This window comes from Strix aluco, chromosome 19, assembly GCF_031877795.1.
Source record: "Strix aluco isolate bStrAlu1 chromosome 19, bStrAlu1.hap1, whole genome shotgun sequence".
NCBI classification, from domain to species: Eukaryota; Metazoa; Chordata; class Aves; order Strigiformes; family Strigidae; genus Strix; species Strix aluco.
Window position 1 is genome coordinate 11,438,220 of NC_133949.1, and position 13,239 is coordinate 11,451,458.

The 13,239-nt window shown below is 44.2% G+C and overlaps 1 protein-coding gene across 2 annotated transcripts in view; it reads left to right on the forward strand.

The window, feature by feature from the left end:
* The window catches only part of TAOK1 (TAO kinase 1), a 74,134-nt gene that overhangs the window by 51,196 nt on the left and 9,699 nt on the right, over positions 1-13,239 (forward strand). For both annotated transcript variants that reach the window (XM_074845374.1, XM_074845375.1), the window contains exons 13-19: positions 229-363; positions 939-1,175; positions 1,934-2,062; positions 3,681-3,884; positions 4,398-4,637; positions 8,343-8,555; positions 9,633-9,815. In XM_074845374.1, the coding sequence (XP_074701475.1) occupies positions 229-363; positions 939-1,175; positions 1,934-2,062; positions 3,681-3,884; positions 4,398-4,637; positions 8,343-8,555; positions 9,633-9,815 (1,341 nt within the window). The remainder of the gene's footprint in view (positions 1-228; positions 364-938; positions 1,176-1,933; positions 2,063-3,680; positions 3,885-4,397; positions 4,638-8,342; positions 8,556-9,632; positions 9,816-13,239) is intronic.

Consider the following 13,239-nt stretch of genomic DNA (forward strand, 5'->3'; position numbering starts at 1 on the left):
TTTCCTCCTAGTAATAAAAGCGTGCAATGAAATTTCCAAAAGGAAGGATCCTAGGTCAGAGCTCTGCAATATATTCCTTCATCCAACTTATTGGCAGGAGGATATTTCAGGGCCACTGAATGTAAAATGTTTTTCCTTCCTTTTAAATGTCTTTTGAACCAGGCCAAAATAAAAATCTTTAGTAACACAGTTTCTCTTTATTCTCTCATGTTAATATTTGCTGATAAGGAGGAAGAAAACTACAGAGAGGAATCAGATCCTCGAACAAGGGCATCAGAACCCCAGTCTCCTCCCCAAGTATCTCGCCACAAGTCTCATTATCGCAACCGAGAGCACTTTGCTACTATACGCACAGCATCGCTGGTATGTTAAGGTTTTTATTTTGATGAAGTTGTGTAGGGATGGATGCCTTTGAACATAGGGCTGTGAAACTACTTAGAGCTGTTAGGATTTCATCAGAATATGAGCTAGCCTCATTGACTGAGATGTTATCACTGAAATAGCTTAATGTAAGTTAATAAAAGCTTAAATGCGACACCTGGGCAAATGTAATTTGTGTATATTAGATATTTTCAAAACCAATATGCCTAGCAGAATGCAGGAAACTGTTTATAATAATAAGCTGGCATTTATTTTCATATGTACATTATGTGTATTTGTGTGTGTATATATGCACCCTCATTGCAGTGGGCTAAAAAGACATTATTTAGTACCAGCTTTATAACAATTGTACAGTTCTTCTGCTGAAGCCCATGTGAGCTTATCTTCTACAGCAGAATTCAGGTTTTAATCTGCTCTGCTGCCATTAGGATGTTTGCTTTTCATTGCAACAAAATCATATTTCTTTACTGAATAGTTTTCCTTTGTGGTTTGAAGACTGCCCAAAAGCAGATTAAGAAGCGTTAACTGACTTTGGCCCGATGTGGTTATCTTCCTAGGTGACAAGGCAAATGCAGGAACACGAACAAGACTCTGAACTCCGAGAGCAGATGTCTGGCTATAAACGTATGAGACGGCAACACCAGAAGCAACTGATGGCGTTAGAGAATAAACTGAAGGCAGAGATGGACGAGCATCGCCTCAGGTTGGACAAAGATCTTGAAACGCAGCGTAACAATTTTGCTGCAGAAATGGAAAAGCTAATTAAAAAGCACCAAGCAGCCATGGAAAAAGAGGTAGGAGATTATGGTTTAGCAGACCGGTCTGTATTTGTTAATTACACTGAATTGTCCGCTTCCCCTCACTGATGAAGAGATGACATTGTAGTCTCTTACGTGTCTGTTTTCAGGAGCCAAGCAAATTGCTAATTAGAAAAAGGCTAATACATCACCTCCTTACACTAAGGGGTTTATGTAACTAGAGGAAAAGTATGTCCTTCATCACGGGGCGTTATACTAAATGTTAGTATACTGACCCCAGAAAAAAATACTGTAAGGGTTTTTCTTTCTTTTGCCATGCTGTCAATAACTGACTGCCATCAAGTGTTACAGAGGCAGATTAGTCTGCAGAGAAATGTGCCAGCTCAAATGTTCACCGTCTAGTTGCTTATGGATATGGGGGTTTTTATGTTTTTAAATAATTGATAATGAAGTGGTGCTGCCTGCAGCGATGATTATTGATTCTTTGTTCATCTTGGATCTCTTGGTGGAGGGCTAAGGATATAGTCTGTCATAAGGTGTTGACTTTGTTAGGCAAGACTAGCTGAACAATAGGGCTGAGGAGATGAGGCACTGAAAAAGGACTCCTGCTGGGTGCGTCGTTGGGGGGGTGGAATGAGAAGAGAGTGAGGGCAAGCTCCTGAGACTCGTGCTTATTCGGAGTCATGGTGAGAATCGTGGTGACCCTACCATGAGGTCTGGGTCTTGGGGCTGAAGTGGAACATGAGCTGTAATCCATCAGGACTCAAACTGGTTTGCTGCTGGATTTGCTGTAGGCTAAAGTGATGGCCAATGAAGAAAAGAAGTTTCAACAGCATATTCAGGCCCAACAGAAAAAAGAATTGAACAGTTTCTTGGAGTCCCAGAAGAGAGAATATAAACTCCGTAAAGAGCAGCTGAAAGAGGTAACTCATCTGTAATGAGAAATGTGAACGTAGTACAGTGTACAGTACGGTGCGAGAGCGGTGAGCATTCAGAAATAAAAGTGCCACTGTGCACAAAGATCTTTCGCTGGATTGCAGCAAGTTCTGCATTTCATGAGCAGAGTCCTGTACGTACTGGATTTGTTTCATATCTTTGACCTTAAAGTAAGAGGGTTTATTTATATATTGGCACCTCTATGTTTATCTTGTGAAAGTACAAACTTGTCCATTGCTTACTACTACTTTTTAGCCAGAAACACACAAATTTGGCAATCCTAAGGAATGAAAAAAGGTAGTTTAAGAAAGGTCACGAGCATGTTTCTCATACCTTGTTGCTGCAGATACTGACCATGCACTGCAGCAGTTAGTGAAGTTTCTTATCACTTAAATGATATTTCTGTAGCAGCAGCAAGAAAACAGAGCAGTAAAGATGACCTGCAGATTTTTTTTTTTACGGAAAATATCCGTAAAACGCTATTTAATTTTGATGGAGAAAGCTGTGTAATAGTTTAATAATCACTGTATTGTAGTGAAAATCATGACCTTTGTGAAACGCAAAGAAACTGTAGAATCAAACTTCCTGATTCTTTTTGTGGAGTGGCTGAAACTGTAAGCACTATAAATAATTTTTTTGAAAGAACCATTTAGTGCTCAACCATCAACTTGTGTGACGCAACTTTGGAACTTGCTCCAAAGGGGAATATTCCCAAACATAGACATTTCCCAGGAGAAAAAAAGGCTAAAGGGAAGCAGAGCCAAGAAAGATCTAACAAAAACTATAGGAGTGTGGGCTTTTTATAATAACATAGAATCTTTTCCGAAGTGGGCAGTAGATCACAGAACACCAAGAAGCACTGATGAAATACAGAGGAGTTCTGTCTCATACTTAAGTAGAAATATATCACAACAAGTCTAGTTACTCTATGGGCATCTCTAGTATGCAATTCAAGCAAGCAGAGTCTTTTGCCAAAGATGCTTCAAGCTATGTATTGAATTTAATACAAATGGCGAATCTGTGGCCTTAAGTTTTACCTGTGAACTTTTTATATTGTTTTTGTAAGTTATGGCATCTCAGTGAGTGACTCTGCCTTCATGAGTTACTTATAAAATGTGTATGTGTTCTGATCAAGCAAGACACAGAAATCTTCTAATGTGCTTCATGTGGCTGGAGTTTTGTTTGAAGAACAGGATGACAACGCTTTCCTTCTCTCAGTCCTTTGGGAGCCTGTAAAAACATTTGTCAGGCAGCATGGCGAGACCTCCAAGTGTCTTTGTTTTCAGTGGCAAACCATCATTTTTACATTTTGAGCCAATATATACGTCTGGAAACTGTAGACATGAACCATCATTTTGGCCAGTTAAAATGGCCAATGCAAAAAAAAAAAAAGTTGTAGTTAAATTTGCTCCACTGTGAATTGCCTCCTGGTGTTCCCTTAGATATGTGACATGATGCATTTTGCAAAGGCTGGGATGGTACTGGCCATGAGAAGACAAGGTGGAACAGCTTTGAAACGTAGTTTATTAGGCAGGTCCGTCCAGTTGTTCAGGGCCAAGGAACTTAATGTGACTATTCCACAATTAATTACCTTGCTGTTATCAGGAGCTGAATGAAAACCAGAGCACTCCAAAGAAGGAGAAGCAGGAGTGGCTCTCCAAGCAGAAGGAGAACATCCAGCATTTCCAGGCAGAGGAAGAAGCCAACTTACTGAGGCGCCAGAGGCAGTACTTGGAGCTGGAGTGTCGCCGCTTTAAGAGACGGATGCTCCTTGGCCGCCATAATCTGGAGCAGGACCTGGTTCGGGAGGTAAGAGAATAGGCAGAGGTGAGACCTGGAACCACCTGTGTGAAATGTTTCTCACAGGAGCACCTGCAATCCACCTCCAGTCTTGCTGAAGTCTTCATTGCCACATCTGAATTTTTTTTGGTAAAATAATGGTTTGATATGTTTTGCAACGCCGTCTGGCAATCCCTGTGACATTTAGGGGATCGTGCAGAATCAAATGTTCAGATTAGTGCCCTATTGTGGGAGAACTGTTAGATCCAAAAAGTCAACAGACACAATGGTTACAGTCCTTTCCAGAAAATGCTTACTGTGAATCCTGTTGAGCATCTAGAACAGGAAGAAGAAAAGTGAAATGAGGAAGGAAAAATTACCGGTGGCAGTGCTGTCTGCTTCTGATAAGACATAGAAACTCTGTGCTTTGTCCTCAGATGCCTTGGAAAGAGAGAAATGCCCTTGTGAACAAAGCGAAATGTCACGTTGTGAATGGAAATCCAAGTACAAAGAATCTAATAATTCCCTCTGTCCTCCTGTTAGGAGTTAAACAAAAGGCAGACACAGAAGGACCTGGAGCACGCCATGCTGCTGCGTCAGCACGAGTCCATGCAGGAGCTGGAGTTCCGCCATCTCAGTACCATCCAGAAGATGCGCTGTGAGCTGATCCGACTCCAGCACCAGACCGAGCTCACCAACCAGCTGGAGTACAACAAGCGCCGGGAGCGGGAGCTGAGGCGTAAGCACGTCATGGAGGTCCGGCAGCAGCCCAAGAGCCTGAAGGTACTAAGTGATGTAGGAGCTCTGGGTGTGAACTGCTGGTGGTGGTGGAAAAGTGATACCTTACAGCTCATTTCTCATTTGCAGTGTATGCAGGTCCACAGTATTTTGAAGCTTGTTAATTTGACGAGGTGTCTCATTCTGCAGTGAATACCTTTTTTTTTTTTTTTAAAAAAAGTGTCGTATTTGTCAAGTTGTGTAACTGCCAGGGTGCAACTGCAGCCCTACAAGCACCGTACGTATGAAACATAGCAGTGGTGGTCAGGGTTGCAGTGTATTGTAGGCAGGCCATAGCAGCACCATTCCCTCATTTTATTTGAAAAGCTATTGTTCTTAGCAGTGTGCCTTCCTTTTTGTAGTAGCTTAAAATGCATTTAATCTTTGCAGTGCCCTTTTTTCCCCCCTCTCTTTCTCCTACACCGTTTTCTGATCCTCTTCTCCCCCCGTATAGAAGAATAAAATCTATTTTTCCATAATGAAACCGTGTCATTTAAAAACAAACAAACAAAAAAGCTTTGTGTTGTTGTGTGCATCAAAATAAACTGCACTGTTGGTCTTGGCTAGCTCACCTGGTTACTGTTTTTATGTTAAGGCTGCTATGCTAGCAAGGAAGAGAGAGAGATACCAGCCAGCTGCAGTGTCCTCAGGAAGCTCCTAGCACTGACCTTTGCTGTGTTGTGCTCTCATGGGTTTCTCATGCTGCCCTTGTAACTGCGGTGGCTGACCAGAACTATAGGGCCTCTGTAATTGAGGCTCTTAGTGTTTTCATTGTAAGCCTTCACTTCATCCAAAGAAGTTCAGTGGTTTATTCTGAAGTGTCTGAGAAGGGAGTATAAGGCCTTTCACAAAGCTGCCTGGTACATTTCCTTTGAGGAGGCAGACTTCTTCTCTCCACCCAGTGTTCAGCTGTGCCAGTAACAAAATGAGTGGATGGCATACTGAGCATGGGGTTTCTTTGTTGTTCTAGGTCTTTCCTCTTCGTGATATTTCCCATCTGACTTAGTTTGCACCACCTCCAAGTTATCTTCTTACAGAGAAAATGACCAACTTGAAAATAGGACTTCAGCAAAAAAACCCACCAACCTGATTTGTCAATATTAGAATAATATTAAATAGTGAAAACCTAGCTGTGAGAACAAGGGACCATCTGATCACTGTTGAGAATCTCCAAGGATATAGTGTATAAATAGCTGATGACTTCACAGGGAAGCTGTGCTGCACTCTGAGCTGAATAAAACTGAAGCAGCTGTATTAGGTTGATCCTTCTGAGATTAGCATGAATGGGTTCTGCCTCCCCAAGGTGATGTGGTGCAGACACGAGTGGGCAGCATGTCCGTTCTCGTTCCCTGGCTGGCAGTCAGGACAGCAGGATCCGTGGTCTCTCTGGACTCCAGAGGCTTGGCTGCCCTCTCACCTCTGCAGATTCTTCAGCCCCTTCCCTTTCCCAGTGAGGACAGGGTTGGAGTGTTTTGCGGGGAGCATGGAAAGCTTGCACTTTGCTTTGTGTGGCTGTTCTGCGATTAGTGAAGGATTTCAGGCCTGAGCTGTCAATCCAGCACCTTTGCGTACACACAGTGCTAATAATGCAGCCTGCTGGACAACCGTTTGGTTTGTAGCACAATCCCCTATTTATCGAGACTGTTCCCTAGTATTAACTCTTCTCTTGCTTCTGACTAATGCAGGCAAGTATTCTTAATTGAATAGATAATTTGACTATTTGTTCAGTTTCTCTCTCCAGCAACGTTTTCCCTTGAGGGCACGTGTTTCAGGCTTTCCCTTTGTTATTTAGTGAGGTCCTTTGTCCTGACAGCAGGTTTTTAATGGTCAGTGTCTGTTGCTGCTATTACAGCACCAGAAGGACCGATAACTAGAATTCACCCTTCAGTGAAAACTGCTCTGTTATTATTTCGAGTGTGTTAATTGTGATGCAAATACCCTCTTGCTGGTATTTCACAATACTAGGTCAAAATGATCTTGTCAGAAGTCTGACTGGAAATCTTACCCCTCCCTTCTGTTTCCTGTTGTTAAAGCCTTTGGATTTGAAGCCTGTAAACAGAGCCTGGTGTCCAAGCAAGACTTCACAGAAAGTGAGGACAAAACAGATTGCTAGTGTTTTGCTGTGACCAGGTCCCTGATGGGAACGTGTAACCTGCTGACACTTCCCTTAAGGGCAGGGGGAAACAACCTTAAAGGTTTCCTGGAGGGAAATAACTTCCTGTGAATTCAGAAAGGGTAAAAGTGATGTATTCCTCTCCATGATATGTATTTTGTTTGAATGAAACACATTTTTGTCCTGTTTTCTGCATCAGGTTAGCAAAGTGGAATTGTTGGTTTATGCAGCAAAGCATGCTGATGTCTAAATTGAGCTGGATATATTATCTGATCCCACTGCATCTTTCTAGGTAGCTACAAGTGCTGTGCTTATCACCTACCCTGCTGAGTCTTGAGTTAGTGCCAGGAGCAGGCAGCAGAGGAGCTGACGGGAGACATGCGCGTGTATCTGCCTTGCTGGTTCAGATCCCAGAGCTCTTCCAACTTATTCAAGGGACAGGAATCTGGTCTTCTTGCTCTGTTCCTGCCCCCAGTGCTTCGGGATTTGACCATGGTGGTGACAGTGGGAATGACCCAGAGTGTGTACTAACTGCCCTGATGTGGGGATTTAGGGGTGGTTTTGTTTGTTTTTCCTTACCATGAAGAACTTGACTGTCAGTTAACCAGCATCGCTCATCACTTGTGGATTTTGCTTAGTTAAAGTGTCCCTGCCAGCCCTCCTGTAGAAAGATACAGGGAACTCCAGGACACCTTCCTTTTCAGAGTCTTAAAACACTTAGTAGACGTTAACCCTTACAAGCTACTCTGGAAGGCAGGTAAGGCAGGTGAAGGAAAAAAATAATTAATCTCCTCAAGGTCATACAGCTAGGTCAGGGCCAGATGCCTTTTCCAGGCCTGATGTCTCCCAGCCCTGTGTGCAGTCACAGAGTTACATCTCTAAACGATACAGAAGTCCTAGCAAGTGCAAAGGGAAAAGTCAATCTCCAGTAAGCCTCCGTCGGGACTGAGGAGTCATTTTGTTTGCCAGACTAGCCCAATGCTAATGTTGCTTGTGGTGTGCGTCTTCGAGCGTCTAATCTTTCCCAGCCATTTTTTAGTATCTTTATGAAAACCAGGCTCTTAATATTAGGGGTTAGAACACATCTTCTCTTCGTCAAACACTCAATGGAAAAAGTGTTGCTCTTTTTCCCTGTCCCTTCCCATGCACCAGATCTGCTGCTTTTCATAACATTAAGTGCTGTTTGTATATATGTGCCATACAAGCACAGTCATGTATGTGTAAGTATGGCTTTTGGTGCTAATAAATATTAGTCCTGTCCCTCAAGAACTTTTCTTGAAAAGCAACACCCAGGACTGGATCCAGTCCAGTGACAAATGTGAGGCTCTTTGTGCAGAGACAGCTGTATTTAGGCTGGAGCTTTGTTATAAAAGTGTCTGTATTGTAATTGTTTCGCACAGTAGCAGTGTCAAAGCAGCTGCAGCAATAGTCATTGCCTCTTGTGTATTTTGCTTCCCTCCTTGCACTGTAGCTGTTAATATACATTTGTGGATTCTTGAACTCATATCCTTAATGTAATCCTAAATATCCATTTGAATGGATATTTCTTCCATTTGAAACATGCTGGTTTTTTCTTTGTGTCCCCTCCATCTTTCCAGTCAAAAGAACTACAGATAAAGAAGCAGTTTCAGGATACATGCAAGATCCAAACCAGACAGTACAAAGCACTGAGAAACCATCTGCTGGAGACCACGCCAAAGAGTGAACATAAAGCTGTCCTCAAACGGCTCAAGGAGGAGCAGACCCGGAAGCTGGCTATCCTGGCTGAGCAGTATGATCACAGCATTAATGAAATGCTCTCTACACAAGCTGTGAGTCGCCTCCGAGGGACCCAGGGTTCCTCGGCCAAATAGGGATGTTTGCATTTTAACCGATCTGTATCCTGACAGCAGGCTATCTGCTTCCTTGCTACACGTGCCATACCCTGCACAGTCATTCCTCTGTGTCTAAAAAGCAGCATTCAAATGCGGAGGAAAGAGGTGTTACCCCCTTCAGGCAGGTTGAAGTTGAAGCTGCTTTAGCAGAGATGCAAAGCGATGCATCTGTGTGGCCAGAGGACTGCTTTTGCCTGAAGTTTGACAACATAAACATCCCTGTTAGAGCATTGTTAAATAATGTGCAGCTTGCTGTCTTAAGTCATTTAGGTTTTGATTTGTCAGTGATACCAACCAAAGCATGTCCCACTGGTGGAAGATGCTCATTGAATCATGGAGGAGTCCGCAGTTTTGACTGTAAATCTGAAATAATGGTAGAAGCGTTGTGGAAGTTCTGTGATTCCTTCTTTAAGGAATGACCACATGAGCAATGCTTTGAGTCCTTGCTACAACTGAACATGTGGTTTTCTTTGCACTTCTTGCATATTGCGTCCTGCTCACATCGCTCTGTACAGATACGACACTGTGAGGCAAGGCAGCTGGCTTAATTTACATATGGGAAGGTTAAAAGTTCAGTATCGTACTGCTTTTAAGTTTATGTCATTCTGTTCTTCTGCCTGAAGTCCTGCATTGGCAGGGATGTGGACTTAAGTCTCCTTCGTACAGGTAATTGGTTAATCCAGTTGAATGGAGCAAGAGATCTTCTCTTTGCCTCTAGCAAAAGGAGAGCTGTGGATGTTAGCGCCTCCAGCAGTCTGGTCTCTGCAATATGAATCGTGGTTCCTGAGGTGCCACTGCTCATCAGCATCACTTGCATCAGCGCTGTGGGCTCACTGTCACCAGTCTTTGTCACTATAGGTCCTCTGTTCAGTGAAACGAAGTACAATAGAGACCATTTGTATTGCTAAGAAAACAAAGTCCCATCCCATTCTCTCCCACTCCCCGCAGTCCTCCCCCGGAGTGTCATGAGTGGTTACCCCATAGTGAAATGTCTCTATTGTCTGTCTTTCCCAGCTGCGTTTGGATGAAGCACAGGAAGCAGAGTGCCAGGTTTTGAAGATGCAGCTGCAGCAAGAATTGGAGCTGCTGAATGCATATCAGAGTAAAATCAAGATGCAGGCAGAAGCCCAGCATGATCGGGAGCTGCGTGATCTTGAACAGAGGGTATCCCTCCGTCGGGCCCTCCTTGAGCAGAAGGTAAAATGGGCACGCGAGCATCATTAGCACGCACCGTGTTTCAGATCTTAAATTGCACTGTACTTCTCAACAGAGAGAGAAATTGCTTTTACCTTGCTGTATATAGTAACAGGGATCATTTGGGTATTTGTCTCTCTGGGGTGATAGCTCAGTGACACATAGGCCAAACTTTCTGCCAGCTCAGCCGTCCTATGTGAGCAGCTTCTGGCTGGGATAGAGCTGCCTGAAGTGTGCCAGAGGGAGCTGGGCCTCTCTGGGCAGAAGGGAAAGTGAACTCTTCTTTCTCTCTGAGCTGCAGATTAGCTTCCCCAGCTCATTAGAGGATAGACAATAACAACCTAAAGCTGGCAGGGGGAGCTTTTGCAATTTGCATAGTAGCAGTAGTAGGTATCTTTGGGGGGTGGAAGTAAAATGTATTTGAGATCCTGTGTTTTATGGTAATATTATTTTAATGCAGATCTCCATTTGTCAGTCTGTGGAGACCAGTTTGCAGTTTCCCTATGAAACTCTGCTTGTTAGAAGCAAACTGAAGTAGCCAGACCCACAGGCAGGGGTGACCTGCTGCTCCCTAGATTTCAGCTTGTAATTGGCTGTGTGTATTAAGGTGCTCCTTGTTGAAGTATGCTTTTCCATGCAGTGCCAGACACGTGGTGTGTATAGAAATGTGAGTGGCCTATACAAACCCAGGGAGGGGTAGTGCACCAGTCAGTGAAAGGCAGTACACAATCAGCCTTCCTCCTGCAGATTTTCTCCCCTTTGATTTGCCCTGTGGGTGCCAGCCATCACCATTCACGCAACAGTGCCCAATTTTGCTGATTGGCAATTATTAAATTAGGGTAATTACTCTGTGGCCTCGAGGTTCTTTACACTTAACTTCTCCCAGCGGCTAACAGATGGATGTTGGGCTGGTAGAGGGCCCACGTTGGCATAAAACTGCTCCACCTCACGGTCAGCTGAGGAAGCGTCTCGGAGAAGACAGTACAGTCCTGCTGTGCTTTGATCTCCTGCAAGGAGACAGGAATCTCTGGAAGTAACTGAACTTGTGAAAACAGAGTTCCCTTGCAGTGCTCACATGTGTGAGAGCTGTCTTTAGACCCCGTGGCTAGTTAGTTTGCTCCGGTCCGGAAGAGGACAGGTCCGGTCACAGCCCTGCCTTTGAGTACATCCTTATGCTGGGTGTGCATTGCCCTCTGGCGGCATGCTCAGCTGGGAGCTCTGCGGAGAAGTCTGCCACGGCGAGCCTGCTGCTGGTCACTGCTCCTTGTCTGCGGGAGCAACTTATATTGCACTGCACGTAGTGTTAGGTTAGAAGTTGAAGTGAGGTCGGTGACTTAAGGAAACGCACATCAACCAATAATAACATTGTTTAAGTCTTCCATTGTGGACCAGGGTTGAAGTGTCTGCCCATAGAAAGCCCCTGCAAAGCATTTGGCATCAGTAATGGTGATAGATAATACTTCATAGAGAGGAAAAAAAACGATAAAAGACCTAACTTAATTTTTTGTGTGTATTTGTGTCCCTGTGTTGCCTTAGAATAGCAAAAAAATTGGATGGTGCTTCAACTTCCATAGGCTTATTCAGCAATACATGCAGTCCTAGCGCACTGCCAGTCACAAAGTCATGGACCAGAGATGAGTCTCTTGTTTCTTGATGGGGTTAGAGTCAGTTAGTGGCAGCTCAAGGGAAAACGTGTGGATGCAAAAGTAGATGCATCCTTCTTTTGCAAGGGTATTATTTAGGAGGAGAGGTGGCTTTCTGTTTCTGGAAGAACTGAGAGTTGAGTATTCTGGTGTGGGTCACTCAGCGATGTCACCTGGTGTTTGCTGCCACGTGCTAACTGAAACTGGCAGCCAGAGAAAGGGCAGGTATGTGTGCGAGATGAACGTCTGAATTTATATGCACAAATATATACGTAGCCTGTGGCACAGTCCCTGATGTTCAATAATAAACCAGATTCCAGAAGTTAGTGTGTGCTTAGGACTCTGCTCCCTTCTCAGCACAATCCTTTTTACTTTTGATGGTGCCCATCACCATAGTAACTCACCGGAGCATACACATCTGACTGAGGCTAAGGAGGGAGTAGCCAGCCCCACCAGCCTTAAGTGCCAGCAACTGAGGCACTGTACAAGCTATACCCTGATGCTGTGTTGTTTGTGTTGCACCAGTAATGAGCATGTCCCAAGAGTGTCTTTAAAAGACTTCAGATTTACTCATTTCCTTTCCACATGCCTCAGACACCTCATCTTCAGAGTCCTGCATCCTGAGGTCGTTTCTAAGTGATGTCATTTTAGTGCAGTGTGTTAGGCATGCCTCTCTGCAAAGTGCAGTTGCACCAAGTTCTGTGTGTTAACGCTGTCACAAAGACTGAAAACTTTGAGCAGCGGGACATGCTGAAGATGTTGAAAAAGGAGGATTCTGCTTAGCTAGCAGGACTGGGAAAAACAAGTGGAGCATTTTAAAGAGCTAACGTTAGAGAAGGCACCTTCTTCCTCTTCTGCCTTTTCCAAGGCAGCTGACCGCTGCGTGGCTTTCAGCAGGAGTGAGCAAGGCTGCTTTATGGAGAGACTCAGTGTCACTCACCTAGCACTAAGAAACAGGCAAGTGGATAAGGCCGTTTCTGAAAGCCCCAAATGGCTCAGGAGATGACTCATGCAGGAGCAGATTGTTTCCTAAATTCCAGATGAAATCACTTTGCATATTCCCTGACTAAGGCAAGAGGGTGCTTACAAGTACAGCGCTCTGCCCAGTACCTTCAGCACAGACCAAGATAACACCTCTTGGCCACGTTGCTGCTGTCAGCAGGGGAGATGCCAGTGAGCTATGCTAAAAGTCTTGGCTGCTGCTTTTCACCCATTTAGTCTTTTTCACTGAGGCCAAAAGTAGTCTTTTTGAGTGCTGGCAAGAAGATAATGGAGTGATTCTTTGGTTCTCCACCTGCCTGCAAAGACTTCAATAAGAAAGGCTTTCATCCCTGTCTGGGTGTCAGGAGGGCGTAGCCCCATGTTTGCTGTACTTGAGAGCTGATCCCAGTGCCCCTACCAAAGTACTGTTGGAAACTGATTTGGAACAGTGTTACAGGGAAGAAATTGGAGTTGCCAGCTTGCATATCATCTAGCTAATAATCTGCCAGACAACTCAAACATCACTGCCTACTTTCTTCAGCCACACACCCTGGAGAAAGCATCAGGGTAATGAAATATGAGAAAACAATTTAGGAAAGGGGTAGATAGAAGCTGATAAATATGAGCTAAGAAAATCTGGCCAGAGAATACCGGAGAGGGAACTTGAATGTGGGCTCGCACACTGAATCCTGGAGAAAGTAACAGTCATCGTCATCAGATTCAGCTACAAACAAAAGTGAAGGTCACATTAAGCTGTGTTGGCAGGTATTTGACTGTATAAGCACTGTGCTTGGCTGTGTTTG